Source organism: Anastrepha ludens, chromosome 2 (genome assembly GCF_028408465.1).
Source record: "Anastrepha ludens isolate Willacy chromosome 2, idAnaLude1.1, whole genome shotgun sequence".
Taxonomy (NCBI): Eukaryota; Metazoa; Arthropoda; class Insecta; order Diptera; family Tephritidae; genus Anastrepha; species Anastrepha ludens.
In genome coordinates this window covers 88,655,394-88,681,974 of record NC_071498.1, presented here as the reverse complement: position 1 = coordinate 88,681,974, position 26,581 = coordinate 88,655,394, and the positions used below count along the sequence as shown (strand labels likewise).

General features: G+C 35.4%; 1 protein-coding gene across 3 annotated transcripts in view; it reads right to left on the bottom strand.

Annotated features, from left to right (window-relative positions):
- The window catches only part of LOC128854727 (titin), a 210,627-nt gene that overhangs the window by 112,283 nt on the left and 71,763 nt on the right, over nucleotides 1-26,581 (bottom strand). For all 3 annotated transcript variants that reach the window (XM_054089038.1, XM_054089040.1, XM_054089037.1), the window contains 2 exons: nucleotides 18,202-18,334; nucleotides 15,853-16,061 (listed from right to left, as the gene is read on the bottom strand). In XM_054089038.1, coding sequence (XP_053945013.1) covers nucleotides 15,853-16,061; nucleotides 18,202-18,334 — 342 coding nt within the window. The remainder of the gene's footprint in view (nucleotides 1-15,852; nucleotides 16,062-18,201; nucleotides 18,335-26,581) is intronic.

Genomic DNA, 26,581 nt, shown 5'->3' with positions numbered 1-26,581 from the left:
AGAAAAAGTTGTTCAGATTTTCCACACATTTTGTTTTTTTTTGGGTAACTGAGCTTCATACAAGTTTGTCTCTTATTGCGCCAGGATAATTCTAACTTACTTGAAAAAAATTTTTCATTAAAAAAGTGAGAGTAGAATAATTTGGGACCGCTGCACAAAAATTTAAGTTTACAGCTCTTATTTAAGTTTTCATAACTCTTAAACTTTTTCTGCTATTACGCTTTACATTTTCGTCATAAAATCCAGAATTCATCTAAAATGTTCTAATTTTTTTCTTTCAAAGTTTAGTGATTAAAATGAAAAATTTTCGGACAAACTTAAATATCCATATTTTCTTAATACACATAAACGAATTTATGTAACTTAAGAAGTTCATTTCCCATTGGCACTAAAAATTTATGAACGCAAAAAGGCAGAAAATGAGTTAATTGCTGTAGGACTGAGAAAACGGGTTTTTTGTCTATATCTCGAAAACGATTATCTAAAAAAATAAACAAAATTAATTTTTTTGTTCAGTGACCACACACTCGCGTACTTTAAATAGTTTCACTTTTAACGCACAAGCAAAAAACAATTTTTTTAAATAATCTTTGAAATCGAATATCACGCCAAAGAAATCAGAAATTACCTAAATAATAATGTCTTTAATTATGAAGAACGACTTTTTCTGCAACCCTGTACATGTAACATAAATCTTAAGGTGCACAATTTAATCCTTATATCTACATTCTCCATCGCAAACATTCAGCACCTTTAGTAAGAAAAGAATAAAGGCTGGGCGGTGTGTTGTAAAGCATTCTTTGTGCAAGTATGTTCCACATATGTACATATGTCCCCTATGTATGTAGGTATATAAGTCTATATGGTATACAAAACCTGCAGTGTAAAGCTAAAGTACTCAGAAAGCATTCTAATTCATGAATTGGTATTTAATGCAAGAAGTCATACTAGTTCTAGAGTGACTAAAATTGTACTAGTTGCAAAAAAGCGAATTAGAGGTGTATGTTATACAAATATTTTTGGGTATGAAAATAAGTTTCCGTCCTTTCTTAGACAAAGTTACTAATTATTCAAACAATTACAATACTGGTGGAAGTCTTTTGAATGAAGTAAATTATGTGGATATCCAGCTGTTATATCTAAGGAAGCGTAATTGCTTTTGAAGATATTAATGTACGGATTCTTTTGTATGCGGTTGATATAGTTTTCTTATCTGATAACATAAAAGAAATACAAAAACTTATTAATAGTTTAAAAGCTTGTTGTAATATCTGGAACATGTAAGTTAACCACGCCAAGTCAGCTATAATAGTTTTTCGACCAGACGGCAGGTTAGCAGAAAGTGAATAAATGATATTATATTTAGAAAAGAGAACCTTCTAATAACGACGAAATAGGTATAGCTACTTTGGTGTAAAATTTACTTGTTTATTGACTTCAAAGCCGCATATGATAGTATTCTACGAATCCATTTACTCGCTGCTATCGACGAATTTGGAACCCCATACAAACTTATTCGGTTAACAAATTCAACACTAGAAAATGTCAGAAACGTCGTCAAAATTAGAAATTCGCTGTCATTGGAATTCATTTCAAGAAATGGCCTCAGACAAGGCGCCCGCTGTTTAATATCGCCCTTGAAAAAAGTAATAAGGGAGTTGGTGTAACCAATAATGCAACTACTATATTCTTCAAATCGGTACAAATCCTGGCATATGCAGATGATTTGGACATTATAGCGACATCCCTTGATGACCTTAAAGAAGTCTTTATAAAAATTGATATGAAATTGATTGAATGATATTATCACAAACACAATGATTCATCACCACAAGGACAAGCAGTGCAGAACATCGGCCAAAATCTTGAAATTGGTCTTTACATTTTTAATGAATTAAAATTTCCCGCTGTCAAAATCGACAAGAAAAAAACATAACGACTGAAATGTTTCAAAGCAAACCAATGCTACTTGACGTTACAAAGACACATAAACGTCGCATTTCTCCAAGACCAGTGAAAATAACAATTTATCGTACACTTGAAAATTTACGCTAGTGAAACTTTTACACTAATTAAGGCCGATGAGCAAAAACTCAGCGTTTTTGAGCGTAAAATCCTACGAAAAATATTTGGTGCTGTTTGCGAAAATGGCATTTGGAGAATACGATTCAATCACGAATTTGAGCGACTGTATAACCATCCGGATATTGCCACGACAATAAAGCTTAACCGTCTAAGATGGGCTGGTCACATTATAAATGTAGACGAAGCATACCCACTGAAGAAAATTCTACTGGGTACGTGCAGAAGAAATAGACGTAGTTTAAGATCAAAACTCCGATGGTTGGTTTCTCATAGAGAGAAACATCTTTTGCTTAACAGCAGTTCAAAGTTTAGGGAGAAAGCCGAATATTGAGTGCAGCTTTGAAATTCAAAATAGCGGGAAGTGGAGCGAAAACATTGATTTACTTTTGCAAAATTTGGATAAAAAAATATAGTAAACAGACGTTATGGGAAAGAAATCTTAAGGTTTAAATATAATATAAAGAATTAAATCATAATATCGGTAAAAGTTATTTCAATGATAATACAGTGAAACCTCCCACAAGCGGACACTCACGGTTCCACAATTTTCGTCCGCTTATGGGGAGTGTCCGCTTATGGGGGTTGAAAAAAAACTCTAAGTTAAAATTAATATACTATCCCACCTCTTTAAACTATTTTTTTATGTTTTTTTATGGTACGTTCAGTTTTTTTCATATTTATTGAAAAATATATATGTATGTATGTATGCACATTTTTACATATATTGGGAACAATGAATATATTTACACATTTGAATATACATATTTGATTGAACATATTTATATTTTAGGCTTCAAAAATTCATATACCGTAGTCTGTTGTAGATTTTCCTGTTTATGTTTCAGAAAAAGGTTTTCAAGATGACACTCTAAAGTCTTGGCGTATTGGAATTCAGTAATATCGTCTTTTAGAAATTATTTAATGCGACGCAGTTGTTCTAATGCGTCAGGATTTGACTTGATCTGACATTCATCCTGGACACATACATGATTTGAGTCTTCGCTTTCTCCGTCAGATAATTCTCAGTATTAATTTCGTCAATGACAACGTCAATATTATTGTCTATATTAACAACTTCGTCGATTAACAAAAACTCTTCTGTATACTGACCTTGCTGATTTTCATTTAAAACCTTTATCAAAGCAGCTAGTGTCGATATGGGAATATCATCCTCTGCCTCGAAGTCAGAACATTCAAGCGGAGCTTTTTGAAACCCGGCTTTCGAAAAACAATTCTTAATTGTTTCTGTCGTTACGTTGTCCCATGAAGATTTAATAAAAAAAAAACAGTCTCCAAAATGTTAAAAGTTTTTGAAAGTCTGTCCATTGGAATGTCTCCTAATTTTGTCACAATATGTTTGATTATATGGCATCTGTAATGACACTTAAAATTTTGTATTATACCCTGATCGAGGGGCTGACAAACGGATGTTTTATTGTATTGTCCGCGGATTAGAGTATCGCGTCCGCTTATGAGAGATTTTTATTGTTTTCTTTACACATTTGTTCAGTTATATATTTTGCTTGTCCGTTACCGAGAGGTCCGCGTCCGCTTTCGAGAGGTGATTAGAACAAAAAAAATGAGAAAATGTGTCCGCGTCCGGTTGTTAGAGTGGAATTCGTTCTAAAACACAACATAAAGCTTGGCTCCTCAGTTTTTGTCCGGTTATGGGGAGTGTCCGCTTATTGGAGGTGTCCGCAAGGGGAGGTTTCACTGTATTTATATAAATCAATTGGGATTTTAGTGGCCAGATGTGACCTTATACATCTTGGATCACACAGAAATTAAAATTGTACACTTTGTAACTTGCTTGAATTAGAAAACATAAATAATTTTTTAGGAGGATGTAGAATTCGGAAAAAACTCGATACGGACAGCTTTATTTGAAATATGAAAAAACTATTAATAATTTAAATATAACTGGTGCATTTTGATAGCACTGTCTTGTTTGGTATATCACTGATGCTTTGAAATATAGAAGTTCAGTTGTAAAAAATAAAAATAGTTAAATATATGCATGTAGGTATATCTCAATTTGTTGTATGTCTACCTACAATACGACCACAGAGTCATTGTCGTAACTTCTTTGTTTATTATAAACACTGTCATTGGTAAATAAAAAAAAAATTAAAAGTATATCTACTAGGCCGGGTTGATTTGTGGAGAGGCAAAAAAATCGCCCATTGCTCTGTGAAAATTATATTCTAGGGATCTAAAAAAGAAACTTTGCCGAAGGAACCATACCTCTGAAACGAATTCTGATGTCCCCAATTTGGGTCGAACTTTTTAGTTTCTTTTCTATAACTCACTTAAATTAATTTTTTCATTTACATATTCAGAACATATGAATTGAACAAATAAATTTCTTAAAAGAAAAAAATTATTATTATTATAAATAAATAATAAATATTATTATAAATTAATAAAAATAAAGAAAAAACATAGCCATTTAGCTGATTTTCTCATGTAAAGGCCAAAAATGGTGATATTTTGAAATTGGGGGACATCAGAATTTGTTTCAGAGGTATGGTTCCTTCGGCAAAGTTCCTTATTTTGATCCCTAGAATACGATTTTCACAGAGCAATGAGCGATTTTAAAATTGACCCGCCTTAATATCTACATATATACCTATTTATATAGAGAGTAGTTTTAGGCGTACCGTCATATCATCTTTGACATTTGTCAAGTAAGCAGATGTACCATTTTGATATCGCTAAATTCCTGAGCTTTTGGTGCAAATAATCGTCCGAAAGAGTCGACAATTCAAAAGTTGTTGAAAAAATTTCAAGAAATTAGCTCTATTGAGGATAGAAAAAGGACTTCCAAACTAGAAACTCCACGCCCTGTTGAGAATATTGCTGATGTAGAGCAAAGAGTAGCTGAACAACCTTCAATATGGATATCTCGACGTTCTCAACAATTGAGCATTGATGAATCGACTGTTCGCCGGATTTTACTTGTAGACGTGCGATGTGAGGTGGATATTTAAATGATGTCATTTTTCACTTTTAATTGCTAACAGCCGCATTTTGAACGAAAATAATGAATCCGAATGATTCAAAATTTAAAATTTTTTTTTTTTAAACAACATCTTGAGGCATCTTTTGAAAGGCCCTTTATATTCTACTTGAGTGCATATAACTGGTATGAGCTGAAAGCGCATAAGTCTTATATTATACCTGTATATTCGATCTGATTAATAGTGCTGTAAAGTGAAAAATATAAATTGTTGTGCCCTTGATTATCACTTGGAGAATTCCAGCTAAACTTCAAACTGCGGAATACACAAATAAAACCAAGTCGCACCTGTATTCCCTGTATTCCAACAGAGAAGCTAGTTTTTGTTTTTTCTTGCCATTTGGTGATTTGACTGTCAAATTGATTAACTGGTTGTTTCCATTCTGATAAAAATAAAATTGCAAAAAAAGATGGAAAAATAAAATTGTTGAAAATTTTGCTCTTGTACCACCGTTATCATCTTGTATTGATTCGCCTTAAATAAAACGAAACTTTAAACTGCTGATGACGCAAATAAAGCTAAACAAGAATACAAGAACTTATAAGTACATACATAAGAATGTTTCAATAGTTAAGAATATACGAAATTTGGATTAACTGAATATAAATCTGCTTTTTATCCATTAGGAACTAGTTGGATAACTGGCTTAGTGCTAGCACATCCATGTTCAAAATACTAGCTGCTTCCATTGAAAGAAAATTTGAGGTGAACTACTCCAGTCCAAAGTATACTGCCGTACGTAATTAAGAACTACTAAGTCGGACTGTAGGGTATGTAAGTATAAATATAAATAATATGTATGTGTATGTGTGCATGTTCAAGGGTTGATCATATTCGCATGTCGAGTGCACTGGAACGTGTTCAATGTCGTGTAGAGCGGCAAATAACAGCAAATAATACGTGACAAATTATGCTTACCGATTTGTGATTATCGTTGCGCAGTGGCAACCTGACAAACGTGCAACTTGCACAATAACAACAACAACAGCAAAAACAACAAACCTACAATATGCGCAAGCAATTAGTTGGCATGAAAAATAAAAAATAAATAAGCAATGCATCAACATCCGTGCAACATGAGTTGTTGCACCATGGTGCCATGCATTTAACTTTGTCAATATAGGTGTATATGTATGTATGTGCAAAGTGCTTGTATGTTTACCATATATGTACTTTTATACCAAAGTGCAACCAGTTTAGCCGCATTAAAACTCATAACAGATTGCTATTTATCGCTACTTTTGCTCTCTATTGGTTTGACTTTGGTTTGTTTGTGGCACTGCTACCAACTTGGAAAACAGGCACAGATATTTACAAAGTATTTACTACATATATGCAATGTATGCAGAGTACGCCTATGTAGATACCCGCATACCCGGCAGGAAATAAATTTTATGTAATTGTGAACAAGAATACGACCAATTCGCTTTTCAGCTCAACCAGTTCGTGTTCTACCTTTCTCTCATGTCAGCAAATATTATTTTTAACACGGCGATGTGATACGAAATGTCAATTGTGTGACCTTGGGTCTGATTTTTTTAAATTGTTATGCTCTCATTAAGCCATTAATGTTAATTTTCAAATTATCGCTTTCTTCGGAACATATATTAATGATCAAAAAAAGAAAAATATAATTCCAATTTTAAAACAGGGAATGAAAATGATGGTGGAATGATGATGATGCGCATTATAGGCCTGTTGCTACATTGTCAACGGTTGCTAAATTGCTTGAAGCCATTGTTAAGAAGCCGTCCGAAATTGCATACCCACGAGTTAGCACGGCTTCACCAAAGCGAGGACCCTTGAGTCTAACCGTGCTATTTTTACCGAGGACTATATGGCATTTGTAGAACAACATTAAGACGCACGCTACAAATAGGAGGAGGAACTCGGCCAAACACCCAAAAAGGATGTACGCGCCAATTATATTATAGATATATATATTAAATATATGGCAAGTTTTACGGCCGGGTATCAAATAGATGCTGTTTAACTGACTTTTAACAGAGTTTCTCATAAAATTATACGTAACAAACTAGCTTGCTTGGGATTTCACTACAATTTTCTAGCTCGCATTAAGACTTTCATTAAGTGAGTGGTTGATTAATTAAGTCTCAGTGGCTTCCATCAACATTTCCTCTCGCTCTTTTCACGCTTGTTCAGTGTAGTACACTTGGGTCACCACTGTTTATGATTGTTATTAAAGATATTAGTACCTGCTTCATAAGTTTAAGATTTCTCTTGTATTCAAATGCTCTGAAGGCCTACTTTGTAGTAGTAAGAACGGCAGATTCCTTTCCGCTTCAATCTGATCTCGACAGCCTCCAAGACTGGTGTGTGTGAAGAATCGATTTATTCCCAGCATTAATTAATGCTCCCAATATAGTTTCCCAGAAAGTTTCAAACTGCAGAAAATTTATAAAATTTCCGGTTCCCAAAGAATTTTGTTGACACGGTTAGAAATTTAGGAGTAGATTTCGATTCGGAACTTACGTTTGCAATCCACATAAATTACAAAGTGGCAAGCTCCTACTCCAAAGTTGTCTCTCCAAAAGGAGAGGAGGGATTGTTTTAGTGGTCACACCACTCCACGCAGTGGGCGACGGACGCTGTAAGTGTGAAGATATTTTGAACCCAACCTCACCCACCACAAAAAAAAGAAACGAAAACCATTTGTTCGTCAGATTAACTCAGATTTTTTGCATCCATATACAAATAAGAAATTATTTATTACTTTTCTAAGGTCTCGTTTGGAATGTGCTTCTTTATTTGGGCAGCCAGGCTTCACATATATATTTATATAATCATCCAATTTTCTTTTTGAATACTATTTCTTTTTTTTTTTGGTAATCTTTATTTTGACCATTATGATTGATTTCAAAAGTTATACGTCTTCCGATAAGGTCATTAAAGGCTACACCAATAAGCAAAATTGCTATATTTGGGCCATTACATCCACTGAAAACAACCGTTTGGTGCGGCGTATTGCTTGAAGGAATCATCGGCTCATATTCCCTCAAAGACGAGTCCCGTGATCTCCACAACATTTGGTTCCAACAAGAGGGCGCTACTTGCCATACAGTCCGTGAACAATACATAGATTTATTGCGTCGTCGTTTCGGTGAGCAATTTATCTCTCATCAAGGACCAGTACATTCAGCAAATTGGCAACCGAGATCGTGGGATAACATACCTTTGGACTTTTATTTGTGGAGGTATGCCAAGCCTAAATACTTTGTGAATAAACCATATACCGACCGAAGTCCTCCAGTGACTTATACAAAATTGGTGTTTACGGATGGCCGATTACGCTGCAGTTGCGGTCAACATTTGAGATAGATTATCTCCAAAAAGTAAATATCATGAATGGTTCTATGCAAAGGTAATAAATATTGCCAATCAATTCAAGTTTTCGTTTTTATTATAATTGAAAATACGGTACCTCTAAATTAACCACCCTTTATATATAGAATACAGTGCACCCAAAAGATGGTTTTTAAGGTTAGCGTTGCGATATCTAAATTTGTCATATGAATTGTAAATTAAATTTTCATGTTAAAACTCCTGGTATTTGCGCCTTAGTGTGGAGTTACTTCAGAATAGGAGAAAATGTCTCGCTTGTTCATTTATTCTAAGAGCCCTAAGTGGACATATGTATTGTTCAAATATGTTAAATAGGATACCTCTCAATATCCTTACTAGGAACTTCCACCACAATGCGTCTAAGGTCGAATTATTTATATTAACGTCTCTTTTTTTGGAGAGATATTAAATAATATTCTCTTAAACTACTTTCAACGCAATTATTAGCTGGTTTTAGTTCAAGCAGTAGGAAACTTTTTTATCCATAATGAATAAAATACCAGTTCTTATAACCTAAAGAAATTCCTGTTCAATTTGTTTCTATAATATCCAGCGTTAGACCATCAAAAAACATCTTCTTCTTCTCTTCTTCATTGGAGCGATAACTGCTTACGCGATTTTGGCCGAGTTTAACAAATCGCGCCAGTCGTTTCTTTCTCGTGCTAACCGGCGCCAATTGGACACACCAAGTGAAGTCAAGTCTTTCTCCACCTGATCTTTCCAACGCAGAGGAGGCCTTCCTCTTCCTCTGCTACCACCAACTGGTACCGCATCGAATACTTTCAAAGCCGGAGCGTTTGTATCCATTCGGACGACATGACCCAGCCAACGTAGCCTCTGGATCGTTATTCGCTCCGCTATGTCTATGTCGTCGTAAAGCTCATTCAGCTCATCGTTTCATCGTCTGCGATATTCGCCGTTGCCAACGTGTAAAGGTTCAAAAATCTTCCGCAGAATCTTTCCCTCGAACACTCCAAGCGTCGCTTCATCGGATGTTGTCCCCGTCTAAGCTTCTGCGCCATCCGTTAGGACGGGCATCATGAGAGTCTTGTAGAGTGTTATTGTAGTTTTGTTCGTCGAGAGAGGACTTAACTACTCAGTTGCCTACTTAGTTAAAAGTAGCACTTGTTGGCAAAAGAAATTCCACGTTGGATTTCCAGGCTGACATTGTTATAGGTGTTAATGCTGATTCCTAAATATACGAAGACTTTTTCAATCTCGAAGTTATAACTGTCCACAGTGACGTGGGTGCCAATATGCAAGTGCGCCGACTGTTTGTTTGATGACAGGAGGTACTTCGTTTTGTCCTCGTTCACCACCAGACCAAATCGCTTTGCCTCTTTATCCAGTTTGGAGAAGGCAGAACTAGCAGCGCGGTTGTTAAGGCCGATGATGTCAATATCATCGGCATACGCTAACAATTGTACGCTTTTATAAAATATTGTGCCTGAGCGATTAAGTTCTGCGGCTCGTACGATGCTCTCCAACATCAGGTAAAGGTTAGAAACATCTAAAGTATTCAATTCAGGTCCAACGTTTTATAGTATTCTATTTCGTATTAAAAGAGAAATTCTGTATTTTTTATTAAAACTATATTAAATAAAACTTTTGTACCTGAATAGTTATTAAACTTTGAAAAATTGATTCAAACTTTCAGTAAAAGTAAGTCCTAAAAAAATTAAAACTAATTCCTTAAAAATAATAAAAATAAAATAATAAAGTAATAAAGAAATAAAATTTAAGGCATTCGCTTTAGGAAAATCCTCGTAAGTAAATGTAATGATTTTTAAATTCCGGTATAATATTTTATGTATCCGGGTTGCTATGAATATTTTTCTTCGAATAAAGAAATTAAAATTGCCTCAATTGCTTGCAAAGAAATGGCAGTCTTGGCTAAAATAGTGAATATTACGTATACGGAATTTTATTTGACAGACTTAGATATACATAGTGCTTTTGAAATAACTGCCTTCATCAGTACCTACTTATAGTTAATTCTCTAACCATATCGTGATGCATTGTGCGTCCATAGGCATACACGAGCCTTAAGTTTCTTTTCTAAAAAACAAGTTAATTACTTTGCAGACAAATTGGTCATTTTATTACTGATCGGTGATGAACTATTATGATCTCCATTAAATACCAGTATCTGAACTAGAATGTTTCCATGCTAGGTTGGATTTTTCCTGCTGGGTATGTACTTATATATATTTTTAAACCCACTTACTTGTACAGTAAAGCATTGCAGTACCGCAGCGGGAGCACTCCACAAGTTTTGTACTTACTATAGTAATTTCAGAGACGCCACGACACGCCATCCAAGGTGCATGCAGTCAAACATATACACTTATATACACACATATTTGTAAATAGTGGTTAGCGCATTGAACTGGTCAAAAATAAATATACTGTAAACAAAATAGCTAAATTGCTGTCACGCAGCATTTTCTGCACATTGAACTTAGCATGTTGTGGCACATTTTTACTTAAGCACTAAATTAATAGCGGTAACATGCGACTGTAAGTCCCAAAAGCTCACGCTTACCACAGCTGAGCGGCGAAGGATTACGAAGTAAAGCCGTTTGTGTCGTTAGACATACTTATATTTTGACCTACAGTTACAAAATCGCACACTGATTAGCAGAAGTTTGGTAACATGAATTTTGAAAAATGTATCAAATATATTTTTTTACTCGCATCTTTATTTTTTGAGCCCAATCCCGAATGAACAATTTTCAATTTTTCTTATAAAAATATATTTCATTCTAGAACAAAAATCACATAAGTCCGAATCACAAGCTTTCTAGACAATTTTCCAACTTTCACTTTCCGTAGAAATTTCACACTTTCTATTCTAAATTTTTAGAAAATATAACAAATACAACAATTTTGTTTTTTTTTTTTTAAGGGAAAAAATTCACACACCATCAATAAAAAATCTTGTCAAAAATCAACACTATTCTTGAGACTCTTGAAACTTGCACTTTGTTATTAAAAGCGCTTGGGCTATAAAATTTCTAAAAAATTCTGATTAAAACATTTAAAATTTAATCGTATACAAAGTTGGAAACCTGGATTAAGGTCACATTAATAGAATTTACTATATTTTTATAAAAAATATTAAATTTTAAAAAATAAATACTTAAATAGGCAAAAGTTGTCAGTATGCGATATAATTTTATAATTTTATAATTTTGCTACCACTTATACATATACGTACAAGGTGGCGCAAAATTATTCGCCGTATCGGAGGACTTAAATTTTTTTACAAATAGCGTCGTACGTCAATCATATTAGATAAAGTATACAAACTGGCAATAGAGCGACTAAAGGTAATAATAAAAATTTGCATTACTTAAAATTATAGTGAAAAGGTTATTAAAAAACAAAATTGGATTTCTAATAGGCGCGTACAACCTTTGTTGAGTATTTGGCCGAACTCCTCTTCCAATTTGATATTGCTACAGTTTTAAGCCCTTCTTTGTGAGGATATTTTTCATTATGTACATTTACAAGTTTGCCATTGCCTGCAGAGAGGCGGTAGCTATCATTTGGTGTTTTCTATTATTTGGTGTTTCGTCGTGACAGCGTGGTATCGTGGGTAACGAGACCTCTGACTCCTTATGTAGGATGGGCTCTAAGGCCAAGCGGGAATCAGGTTTGAGGTCTTTGGCACTGATGTGTTAAGAAACGATCACCTTGGCTCCTTGGAACCACAAGATCTACTCAGATTTCTTCGGAGATCGAATAGATTTTTAAAGAAAATTAAAAGGGAATCCAAGTGTTGTACAATGGACTTAATAGTGTCTGGGTGTTGAACTTGCTAGTTGTCCCGACACAAAAAAAACAAAAAAGAATACTTAAAAACACACAAATCGTAAATATTTTCTGCATGAGTTCGCACTTTCGTTGGCAAAACCATAAATAGAAAAATGGAAGGAAAGGCCAGGAGAGGAATTAACTGTGATGATACTTTCGAAACTCCCAAATCAGAATATCGTTGATACTAAATACAATGATACTGGCCCACCAAAAGAACAAAACGAAGAGGGTAATTCTTTCATTCTGGAGAAAACAAAAATTATTTCTCATCATAATTCGGGTTTTTTAAGTATTTATCATATAGCAAATAAAATAGTAAAAATGTTATTTAAAACCTTCAAATACGATTCAACGCGAATTATATTCGAAAAAAAAGTATTTAAATCAGCATTTGCTTGAACTTTTTTCGGGTCAGGCATGCTAGAACTGGATTGTACACTCGCCTGAGCAACCACCCATAAAAGTTTAAGAATTGCTTTAGAAGCTATACAAGTACGAGTATTTTCGTTCCTTTGGCGGTTTGTCGGTAGGCAGTGTGGCAAACTTATTTTCCTGAGAATGACTTATCACAATATATCAAATTTTTTACTTTCTTTTCTTCACTATTTGATATCTTAAGCTTAAACTTCGCGCCTGGTGAGATAATGCCAATTGTCAAACGGCTGATTGTTATTTTGCCGACTACGGATCAAATTGCCGCTGCGAAGCATTGTATTGACGCTTAGGCCTTTAGGCGCTTAGGCGCTTAGGTGGATTTACAAAATCAAACTAAACATGGAACTACGAAGTACCTAAGAAAGCAATGAGCTTGGTAAAGACCTCTAATATTTTTATTTATTTACTGTTTTTTTTTGCATTTTTTAAGTGGGATATAGTTAAAAGCTGCTGTAAAAAATTTAATATATTCTGCTTATGTTTAAAATAAATCGATCTCAGCTAATTTGACGTTTATTCGCTGGCCTTCAATTGCCTGTCAGCTATTCAAAATTTATACTTCTACAAGGTGAAGTTCAAAATAAACAAGACTGGCGTCACAAAAACGTTTTTGATGGCGCCATCGTTTTAATGTGTTGGAATTTACATTTCTAGCTGACTTTCAGTGAAAGCCTGGTGATATTCGGTTCAGTGCAAGCAAAGTTTTTGCGTCTAAAGTATCAGTGCGTTTGCTTCATCGGTACAAAAATGTGTTACGAACAAAGAGCTAATATCAAATTTTGTTTTAAAATCCGTAAAACGAAGCAGTACACAAACATCTGAATTTATGAAAAAAAGTTTATAATGATTGTCTATCTCCTGCCAGCGTTAATGAGTGGCTTACACGTTTCAGAGATGGTTGTGAGGACATAAATGACAGCATATGGGCCGCCAAAAATCAGTAATTACCGAAAACTCCATCGAAATTCTTCGCAAATTTATCACAAAAGAACCGAAATCATCGCTGAATTTAATGGAATCGGAGTTGAATATCTCCAAAACACCGATTTATCGCATTTTAACTGATAATTTGGGCTTACGAAAGGTCTGTGCACGTTTCATTCCGTACAAGTTAACTGAGCACCAAAAATTGCTCACAATTCAACATTCGAAAGGCCTCATTAAAGAGGCGAGCTAAGGTGAGAATTTTCTTTACAACATTGATTAAACATGGTGAACCTGAAACTAAGCGTCAAAGGGCCAAATGGAAGGCCCCCTACGTGCTACCATCCAAAAAATCGTGTTTGGAGAAGCCAAAAATCAAGTCGACGCTCATTTGTTTTCACGATTTCAAGGGAATTGTCCACAAGGAGTTCATGCCAAATCGTCAATGCAATTTTCTAGCTTGTCGTTTTGAAGCATTTGTTGCATCACATTCGTCAAATTCGCCCTACATACCGCGAAGGAGGAAGATGGCGCGTATTGCATGATAATGCACCATCTCACCGATCCACTCTTGTGACGGATTTTTTGACTAGAAATCGCATTTAACCATCAATTGCTCACCGTATTCGCCTGATATGGCTCCCTTTGACTTCTACCTATTCGGAAAATTGCAGTTGGTCATAAAAAGAAAATGTTTTGCGTCCGTAGAGGCCAATGGCCTGAAACACTCTTTCGAAAAGCTTCAGATCGCCCAAAACAGTGTATCGAGGACAGTGGGGACTATTTTGAATAAGTAAACTCGAAGTTATCAGTACAAAGCTCCAGTCGCTTCTATTTTAGCTCAGTCTGGTTTATTTTGGACTCCACCTTATAGAACCATGAACTTGTTTTTGGGACTTGATGTGTATAAAAATTTTTTGCAACCCCGCACATTTTTTAAACAGTGTTGTGCTTTAGTCATAACAGCTGTCGATACGAGTATCAAGCGAATAGTTACGTTGTAGCAATCACAGTGATTACATAGTTACCAACAAAAGCAAAATCAATAATCGACATTTTGTTGCATTCTATTGCACAAAAAGGCTGCACGAGAAGTAAAGCATTGAAAAGGTTTTCTTGAAGTTTCTTCAAAAAGGCAAAGTAGCTTTTTTAAAGACTTAACTTGTACGAAAATTGGTACAGCTTAATTGAAAACCCCAATTGGATGAAACTACGACACGAAAAATAAGAAATAAACTCTCTGAAGGCAGAGTAGATTACAACTCGTCGACAGATTACCGTGAAAATTCTCTGCTGATAACCTGGGCGGACTCGGCAACACTCAGCTGCACGAAGCACTCACAAAGTAGTCAAAATTGCTTAAAGCAACTGAAGGGTGTCACGGCTGATGTCGGCAAGTGGTATATACTCGTACAATAAAATTTATTGCCATTTGTGCAACAACAGTACTGCCACGAAATCGACCATGCCAGCAGGTACCAACAGTAATGGAGAGACAATTGCAACAACACGCCTACTGCATTGCCTTAATGCTTTATGCCATCATTGCATCATAATTGCATTGGTTTTTGGTATTGCTTTATTTTGGATTTTCTTTTTGTACTTATGAACATGCAATATAGGGCAGGCAATGCACACAAACACAAGTGTGCCTATATTACATACATGTACATCTACATATAAGCAAACAAGCATATTGCCCTTGCATATAGCAGCGCGTCTGTGCGCTTAAATGCTCCGCCTAATGGCAATAAAATGAATGCCACACATCCCCACAAGCGAACACACACACACACTTTTGTCTATTGATATCAGCAGTGGGACAATATATGGGCGGAAGTGGAAACGCAAGTTTGCTTGAAATGCCATTTTTGTTGTTTTTTTTTTGCATCGCAAAATCACACCAGTTGCCTGATGGCTGATTGCAATGCTTGTGTGTGTACATATGTATATTTAAAAAATATGTAAGCGAGAAATATCTGCCTAATCGATTTGTTGAAGCGATGTCCGCTTCTTTGCCATTATTTTGCCATTTGCGCTCGATCTGCGCATATATTTGTTGATACAAATTGTTCCAAACTAACAGTAAATCACACACACTTTTGCCAAATATTTGCTCATAGTCGTGTATGTATGTATGTGAATATACGAATATAGCTATTGCTATTACATAAATTTGCATAATTCACTATTGAATACTTACCGATAACAGTGAGATTGATTTTCAGATTTCGTGTTGGTGAATTGCGAAAATCTACTCGACACCGATAGACGCCCTCATCTTCGATGCGTACATTATCGATTTTTAGTTGAGCGGGATGTGATGTACTGCTAAAGTAGGCGCGTGTTCCGAATGCCAATGGGGAAGACCACAGCCGCGCTTGTCCAAATTGGCGGCCACGCACGTCGAAGCTGTGAAAGCATGAAAGATAAATCGAATTTACAGTATAAGTTCGCAAAGAAATAAAAAAAAACTTTAATCTTAAATAGTATTTTCTGTAAAGGGTGGGCCATGGGATGGTTTATTTGCAAATAAATGTGAATCATGCGAAAAATGACAGGCATCAAAAAAATCAATTTTTCGACTGAAGCTCCTTAACAAGCAAAACTAATATATACATAGTAATTACGACTAAAAAATGATTTCCAACTGATCATATATGTAGATGATTTAAAAAAACTTTAAAAATGAGGCTCTTTGGTTTTTTTCTGAGTCGAATATAATTAATATAATCCATCGAATATGAACAAAACTCATTTGAGTTTTTATAATGAGTAGAATATAACTTGGTATTATTATATACACTGCTGGTCTTAATTGTTCTAATTGTCCAAAAAGCTTTTCTTATCAAAGTGCGAATCTTGTTCGAAAAAAAAAATGCTGACAGCTGGTTGATTTGCGAAAAAATAACTGTACATTCGGAGATTATAGAAATTTCTATGGCAATCACACGTGTTTTCGGTTGGTCATTGAATTAGACGCAGCTTAAATTTCTTCGTATTGCGTGGACAAGTGTAAACTTTCGCATTGAAAAAATATCAGAAATAAACAAATAAAGTGTTTTCGAGCTACATTTGAAGAAAAAAATGGGAAAAGCTGCTGTTATGAGCTTATTGGAACGTCAAAAAGTAGACTTTCTTCACTCCCAAGGGCTGTCTAATCGGAACATTGTCAAACAAATAAATCGCAGCTCCAGAACTGTTGACAGATATTTGAAGGATCCAGAGGCATATGGAAATAACTTCAAAGGGGAAAAAGGCACTATCAAAACAAGCAGTACGCCAAATTGTTAGAATTGCTTCGAATTCGACTAAATCTGCTGCAAAGATCAAGGAATTGGCCGGAGTAAAAGCAAGCCTATCAACTGTTCAGCGTACGATCAGAAATGCAGAACACCTGAAACGTCTAAAAATCAAGAAAAAACCCCCTTTGAATGCAATACGCAAAGAAAACCGGCTTTAATTCGCGAAAGAATACATGACGTGGGCTGTCCAATCTGACACTCGACTAAATGATTGGCGTCCAGTTGTATTTACGGATGAAAAACGTTTTAATTTAGATGGCCCTGATGGATTTCAATATTATTATCACGATTTGCGGAAAGATGAGCTATATTTAAGTCGTCACCATAGCCGAGAAGGGGGAATAATGGTGTGGGGTGCTATCACGTTTTATGGAACAATTGACTTGATTTTTATCGACCAAAAGATAAACGGCGATCGCTTCAAAACATTGTTGGAGTCCGTATTTCCAAAATTAAAAGATCTCTTTGGACCAATTCCTTGGATGTTTCAACAAGACAATGCTCCTATTCATAACTCTCGAGTAGTAAAATCTTTTATTTCGAGTCAAAACGTTAATATCATGACCTAGCCACCATATTCTCCAGATCTTAACGTAATTGAAAATGTTTGAGGCTGGCTAACACGGAAGGTATACGAAGGAGTAAAGCAATACGAAGATAAGGAAACTTTAACTGCAGATATTAAACGTGCTTGGAACGAGATTTCCTTGAACTACATAGATTCCTTGTATCATTCTATGAAGGATCGGATTTACGAAGTTATTACTAACAAAGGAGGCAGTACTCATTACTGAAATTATTATTTTTTTTATTTCAAATAAATCAAATAGTAATTTAAGTTAAAATCCAAATACTTTTCTTATAAAAATTAAAAAGCCAAAGTGCGTCTATTCTAATGACCAAGAAAAATTCGCCTTATTTTGAGTAGCTTTAAAAAAATGGTTGAAAAACACAATTTTGTTAAATATGTATAATCATTTGAATTAAAGTATCATTAAATAAGAAATGTTTTTGCATATCAACTTCTTTTCTATCGTCCTTTAATAAGTAAATATGAAGCAAAGTTGTATGCAACTAAACGTGCGTCTAACCTAAGACCAGCAGTGTATGTCGGCATTATTTCTTTGAATTTTGTAGTCAAAAACTACGAACGTGCTACTACTTAAATCATCTTTCAACACCTACCTATCTACATACATATCTTGCAAAACAGGTATGTATGTATAAATTATATTCAATTAACTTACTTGTAAATCGGCTCACCGTCCCCCTCACGAAACCAAAGCACCATATAGACGGCATCGTCTCTTTCCATGGGTGATATATCACAAGGCAGCATCGCCTGTCGCCCCAGCACGCCTTGCACTGACGTTAAAGGTACTGCAAAGAAAAAAAATTTCCAGAAATTGGTTAGAAGTGAATTAGAAATCGAAAATTATTAAATGTAATTGGAATATCAAAATACCATAGGTAAGTTTTGAGACTAAAACTGGTGTACGCTCTCATACTTTTGATGTGCCTGTTTTGCGCATACAGATATCAATTAATTCCCCACATAATTTCGAAATCTAATTAATGACTTTCTTAAGTAAAGACATGCGACAGCAATGAAAGACCCTTTATATACATACAATACAAAAATGGGTGGTCCATTTAACATGAGGAGTTTCAACTAAAAATTGTTTTGTCGTCGGTGTCTAGTATTAATTTCGTTAGTGTTTATTGAAAAAAATGCTTTGGTAAGATTTGAATACAAGTTGCCGCACACATTTTCCGTTTTGACTTACTTCTGGCATTTAAATTTAATTTTGAGCCTTGGTGTATTAAGAGATTTGTAGAATTGTATGGCACATGGTTTTGAGATACATATTAACCCTTTTGTTCCCTTTCTTATGAGTACTTTTTGGCCTTTTCCTATAAAAGAGACGAAAAATACTCATCTATTGAGAAGTTAGAGGATTGAAATGTTCTACAATTATATTCTAGACTATTTCGTACACAGAACTTCTAAACGTATCATTACATATCTAAAATGTAAGAATCTAATAGTTTGACATATGCAAAAGGTGATATCTGGCGGCTCTACGCAGTGCTGGGATTCCTGCATTCATTTTCACTATCTAATAGAACTGCCATTAAAATGTATTTAATTTAATGTGAAAACTACTTTAGCTCTTTCTAATTCGTAGTTTTTGATTTATAAATTTTAATAGCAATTCCAAAATCAGTATTTTTGTAAATAGAGACCTACCAACACCTAAACCCATCAAAAGCATTTTAATTATGTTGAAGGAGGAAAGTACATCAGATTTGTTTTGAGGGAGAAATAATGTCGCAAAACTCTCGGAAGTTATGAAAAATTACATTTCTAATGTTCCATATAATCGCTTTCTAGAAAAGTTTTCAAACCCATGAACAATCATATTTAGTGCTCACAGCACCCGTTAAATTGATTTAGGACTTTTTATTGTATTAAAAAAAAATAAAAAAGTAGAAAATTAAAGATATTTTAGTTTACTCATTAATATCTGAAATTTCAGCTAAACTGTAATTTAAACTACAAGTGGCGCAAAATTAATCACCCTATCGAAGATTTACAATTTTTGTAAATGGCGTTGTAGGCCAACAATTTTGACACTTGTGAACTAATAGCTGTCATACAAAAGCAGACAAGCATGGAGCGCGTGATTTGTAAAAAAATTATGCAAAACAAAAAAGGATGATTAATTTTGCGCCACCTTGAATTAGATAATTAGAAAAAAACTGTTAGCTAGTCTAAAAACTGTAATTTACAGTTACAACTGTGAATCTGGCAACATTGGTTACAACCATCATGATTGACTTTTGAATATAAAATGCACACCTATAAATATAGGGCCTCTTCTCTTCGCCAAGAGTTAGCAAGTTGCAAATAGATGAAGCCACTGCTACAAATGAACATACGTCGGGAACGCGGGAAGACAGCTGCCTTAAATTACATGTGTTGGTAAGGCAGTACGTCTAATGAGCTATAGCCATACTCGCTAGCGGCGAATCTTACTCGATAACTTTGTTGTTGCTTTCGCATGCAAATTTTTCCTCAAGTTAATCGAGCATAGAGATAGCGAGCGGGGAAATGGCGAATAGAAGAAGCTTAAAGGCTTGCAATATAACTGTAAATATTGAAAATATTCATTTAGCTATATAATGAGTGATTTGGAAACAAAAGCCGGAAGTAGTAGAAAATTCGGATTCGATTTAGTAGTACCTACTCTGGTTTGCGTTAACCAGTGAGGAAAATTGATTTAACTCACCCAAAATAAATACCTCATACCTCACTCACCTTGAAAGCATATGAATTAAATTTAAAAAATATGTAATACAAAAGTTAGGCTTTCAATATTTCACGTAAAGATGCTAAGCTTAGCTGTCCATATAATGGATATGCATTTTGAACAGCTAACCACCAAAGGAACTACAAAAACACACTTTGCCTAATTCATTGGCATTAAAATGAACTATGGGTGGGATCCTTAGCGCAAGCACTTCACATACATATATACGTATATAAGTGGGTGAGTTTGTGTGACAAATGCAGCTTTGTTCTTAATCATATGCCGCTTCAACGGACAACTTGCAACATTAGTACCTGGAATAAGCGATTTCAATGATAAGAGCAAAATCTAATGCCAGCATGAGGTTGTTTAAATGAGAAGGGACCGAGAGGACATGACAGAGAGTAATGCTTATAAGCGTCTTCATGCCACCAACATCGAGCGTATGCGGTTACCCTGACAACAGTTACTAAATGGGCAGCTTAAAGATTGCATGACTAATTCAGTGGTTAATTGCGAGTATTAGTTTGACTAGTATGTACATATGTGTGCTTGCAAAATGTGATCAGCAAACAGCTATATTAACAACAATCAAGGCATCTCCCTAAATAGGGTGTGACAACAGAAATTGGGCAGACCAAAATGTAAGTTTAAAAAAAGATTCAGCATTAGAGGAGTTAAAGTTGAAAATATGTGGCAGCCAGATTTTGTTTTTTTCTTAGCCCAAACAAACGCTATAGAAATTTTCACGATAATACATCACAAGTCCATAAAACACAAAATTTGACATGCAACATCTTGAATGCCTCGAGGCGGCAGATAAGCTACATAGTTGTGTAAACTAAAGAGAGTTGCGCCAACGTAGCGAGAGGGATAAAGGAATGAAGGAAGACCATGGTCGTTGATTTAAGATTTTTCTTTTCAATTTCTCACCCTCTTCATTTATACTACAAACCTAACTGTTGTTTTTTGGCTGACAGCCATCAGGTTGCTTCGCTTGTTGGCCAGTGGCAGCCACAGCAGCCGAGGTATGTAATTATCTGTTTCAGGGCAGAAGTTGCATGCATATATGCAAACTTCAACGAATAGATACCAAATTGCTGCTGCCACGAGATTTTACCCAGCAGTAGGCAGTGACCAGCTGCTGGTCAATTCACACTCGCTCAAAAGCTGGTAGATATGTACTCTATGTATGTATGCACTTCCACGCCGTGGCTAGCCGGCAGTGGCATTTAACTGGAAGAAGATGAGTAAATTAAGATAAATTACTACTTTTGCACTGACAGCCATAGCGTGTCTTCGCGGTTTCTGCCCCTTTCTTTAGTACGTACATCCACACGCACATGTGGGCACACACTTACGTGCTAAAAAACCTCATCTCAAGTTATCTCAACGAGATTAGTTGGTGAAAAATATACCAAATTGATTGGCGCTTACAACTAAAAATGCTGCACACAAACACTTCCACTGGCAGTGTCTGGCTGTCTATATGTACGATTATGTAGGTGTGCATGTTCAATAGGGCGGGTCAACTTGGGTAAAATGATCTTTTTGTACGATACATAACCGACAACATAAGATAAACGGTTCATTAAAGCATAATTTCGAGCACTCCATACTTTAAAGAAGCTATCTTTAATTACAAAGAAAATGGAGAGGGTGATATGGAAGTGCAGAAAAGATAATAATAGAAAGTAAAGATAATCGAAAACAAATATTATATAATTATCAGTACGAAGCTAATTATACAAAAAGAATTAAAGATTGGAAAAACAAAAAAACAAATTTTTTTTATATAAAGGGTGATTTTTTAAGAGCTATAGGAAAGTTTTTCAAAAAAACACACGTAAAATTCAGAAAAATTCATGCAATTTTTATTTAAATCGATAGTACAGTCCATATAATTTAATGTTTCAAGATTATTTCATGCAAATATTGACCGCGACTGCGCTTCAAATGGTCCGCATTGAAGTTGTGAATAATTGAGTTTGCGCACTAGTTTTTGGTCGGTGCCCCTTTAGCAATAAGGCCGGCGGGCCAATTAGATGTCCTAAATTCAGTAGTTTTCGCGAAGCGTTGTAGGATGAGAAAAAAAAAACAATTAGCCAAATGAAGTTTTGGGGATAGTTTAATATATATTTGAACTAAAAAAAAAAAAATGTGTACAGTCTCCAACAATATATTGTAAGCCGAGTTATCAATAGATTCCCAGAGCGCCTTGCCACTGAAGTATCCAACTTCTGTACAAGATACAACTTGCAATTTTCATCTGAAAACAAAAAAAAAAAAAAGATTATTAATTTTGATGTAATTATCTTCGATGTGAACTAAGAAAATTGGGAGAAACACGTAAAATTCGAATTTTTGGGGAAGGTAGAAAAAAAAGTGGTTTTTCAAGGAAAAAAAAAACTCTTCAACTGGGTAAAAAAGTCGCTTAAAAAAAGTTTTTGGATGTTTTTTTTAGTTCACATAGAAGAGAAAACAATACTGAAGATAACGCATTTTGAATGAAATGGATAGCTCGTTTAGTTTTTTTGCAATCGTGTACATAAATTAGGTAAAATCGAGAAAATGAAAAGCCGAGAAAACGCGCTTCAAAGTCAACAATAAGCGCACGGTTGCTCGACGCCGCACTACGCTCGGCTCTGTAGCTCTGCAAATACTTGGAATTTAACTCTGAAAATTTGTGTCTCATGTTCTTGAATATCTAAGCTATTGATTTCAGGAAAAAAAAAAATCGATTTTTTTGACCTTTTAATTGGCCCGCCGGCCATAAGCAGCATTTTCGTCATATTTTACTTTTTTATTATAGAAAAGGTAAAAATGCTGTTCAAGCCAGAAAGAAATTAACCGATATATATGGAGGAGGTGTGTTGACAATACACCAATGCCCGAACTGGTTTGCAAAATTGTGATCCGGCGATTTTGCACCACATGCAGATGAACCACGTTTTGGAAGACCGGTTGCAGCTGATAAAGACGCTGAAGCTGATCATAACACCTGAGATCGGTGAGAGGTTAAATTTATCGAATTCAACTGTTTGTGACCACCTGAAAGGCTTGGATTTAACCTCGAAGCTCGATATATCCACGAAAAAACGAAATTACTTTGCGAACAACCCAATATTTTGCAGTTATAGTTTAACTTTTCTGCATCATTCGACGGAATAATCCGCGAACGAAAACTCTCTCATCACCAAGAACGCAATAACCCGCAATGAAATATTTATTTTTTAGTAAAGTTAAAGAAAAATAAATAATGTTGATAATCCTGTAACATTCTTTTTCATTAGAACAAACAGTAAAATTCTTGCGGCCGCAAAGTACTATGGGCACAAGGTATTTTGTATACACCACGTATTTCAAGCGCTGAGGAGAGATCTTCTTAGACTGGATTGCTCTTGACTATCTGTGGTCTGCTCCCTGAAGGGTGAGCTTTGCGCCAACACAGTGAATGCTGGGCAAGTACACAAATTTGTGAGCTCGCGAAGTCTCTCTGGCTACGTGTGAATCGAATGCGCTTGAGGGATTTTCTAAGGTTTACTAAATCTTAGATCTAGAATTTCGTGGGTGCGATATTAAAAAATTACATATTATTTAATGGCGCTATCTTGTGACTCTTCAATAAACGTGCCATAGGTATAGGAAATAAATTCTTCGTACCCCAAAAATTCCTTAGTAAAAAATTATTGTATATGAAAAAAATAATATTCATAGGAGCTAAGTAAATACCAATCTTCTTATCTTTCAAAATTTGGAGGGCTCGAACTTGACTTAAATGCTTTTTTATATAGACTCCGAATTCACTAGAAACGATGTGTGAACAAATGTTTACCCGTCTTAATGTACAAGTAGATTTATTTATGTGAGTGTGGGCATACCTTTTTAACGGTGGCATTGTAAAATATTGCACCGCCCAATGCGCTGCACAAGTGATTAAGCTGAAAACAATGAAGTGAATTATGTTGACGTTCGTAGAATTGCAGTTTATCAAATTAGTTCGTTTTGGTATTGTAAACTCGCGTTAAGTAAAATGGTTGATTTTCTTACAGAAAAGAGATTGCGAAAGGCGCCAATAAACAGGTTGATTTTATTTTTAGAGAAATTCATTATTAAATGAACGGCAGCTGCAGTAAAAACGGTTAAGTGAAAAAATCTGGGAGGTAGCTGGTAGATAGAGTGAATGGTGGAGTTGTTTGCAAGTTCAGGAAGCCTAAACTGGCAGAAAAATGTCATTTATTCAGAAATAAAAAGTAAAGTTGTTCCACTTCTTCCGATATTTAAGTAAAGCAATTGGATGAGGTTCCCATAATGAGTTATAGCGAGTGGAAATTGCATTTCAAATTATCGAACTATTGCCAAACAATTGGGTGTAGACTTGATTTGAAGCTTAGTTTTGCTAGTCATATAAATTTTATTATTATCAAATCTTGCTTTTGCTAGTAAATATGAGGTATTCTCAATGATCTTTGACTTAATTATAAATAAGAAACTATAGTATATGACTAACATATGTCAAAGCTTTCATATTTATACCAACAACCACAATTACCAAGTTAGCCTTGATCACTAAAGATATTATAAGAGTGCCCAACTTGATGTCATTTATAAAGACTTATTGAAAGGTTTCGATAATATTGACCTTAACATCCTCGTAATAAACTCAGTAATTTTGGCACTTCTTGTCCGTTACTTAAATTCCTTACAAGTTTCTTACTCTACAGAAATTTGTAGTAAGAACCAACTCGAAATGGCCGAGCGCTATATTTAATGGACTAATGGGCGCTAAAAGGACGCATGTTGCTTCTCTTCTCTTTTTGCTATTATTGTTTAAAATTATTTATTAGTGTTAAAAAGTTGATGTAACATAAATCATCTAAGCCTTAATATTCAAAAACGCGGTGTACGGTCTTACTCACGAAGCTCACTCGATAGAATTTCCGAATATTCCAAAGGGGTGTTATTTGACTAAAGAAAAAGGAATTTAAAAATATGGGAATCATCACTGCAAGGCAAGTTTGCATCCTTCTCATCGCATTATCTTACTTGCAAAAAAAGAAAGACTGAACATTTTTTCGCAACATTCGCTGACTCTGAAATCTTTTAGTGTAGCAATCAACCGAATCGGCTGGTGGGGGAAAATGATCGTTGGACCTTCCCCTTTCAATAGAAACCGGTCCCAGCTCGCTAGCAACAGCGGAGCAGTCAATGTCGCTCCGCGGGAAAGCTGTTTCAAAAGTGTATTAGGATTTTGCAGTGGCGAAAATGCAGCGATCGTTGCCTTTTTCGACTCTCGAGGCATCGTCCACAAGGAGTTTGTACCTCCAGGAAGCACTGTAAACGCGGCATTTTACAAAGAAGTGCTCCTTCGGCTGAAATACCGCATCGCCCGGGTTCGGCCCGACCTCGTCAACAATTGGACCCTTCATCACAACAATGCGCCGGCGCACACCGGCTTCCTCTGCACCTCTGCATTGGCCAAGATGGGGATTCCGGTGCTTCCCCACCCTCCCTACAGCCCAGACCTGTCCCCCTCCGGACTTCTTCTTGTTCCCGCGCCTGAAAAGAAAGCTGAAGGGGAGGCGTTTCGACTCCATCGAGGCGATGCAAAAAACTGTGACAGCCGAATTGAACGCGATTCCGGCGGATGAGTTTAAAAAATGTTTCCTGCAGTGGAAGGACCACTGCCAGCGGTGTATTGAAGCTCAAGGGTCCTATTTTGAATAATATTAGTTGTATAAGCCAAAAGGTTTAATAAAACTGCTTAAAAAAAATAAGGCTCATTACTTTTCAATCAAACCCTGTATGAATATATTACTTATACATATATAAATATGTATATAATTGGCGCTTACACCCTTTATTGGGTCTTTGGTCGAGCTTCCCATCCCATTTGTTGAGTGCATCTTGATGTTGTTCCACAAATGGAAGGACAACGCCCCTGCGAAATGCAGAAAGCTTTTATGAGGACCTCTGTTATGGCAGAAATGCATTGGTAGTCTTGCCATTGACTACCGAGGGGCAAAAATGTTTAAAAATGACTTTTTGCTTTATACAAACGTATTTTGAACACGGGATCTGTCTCACAACCAAATGCATTCAGCTGCGGTGGTCGGCAGTTCTGTTCAGTAGTTATTTTTATTTTAGACAAAATCTAACAAGCAATCAAATTAATATTGTTGTATTCTAGAACGCGTGCCAATAAAAAGGAATGTATTTTTAATCAAACTTTAAATTGCATACGTTAGGGGTACTGAGTCCTAGAAGCTAACAGATAGCGTAGAATACCAGACTTATAACGTAAGCTGTAAAC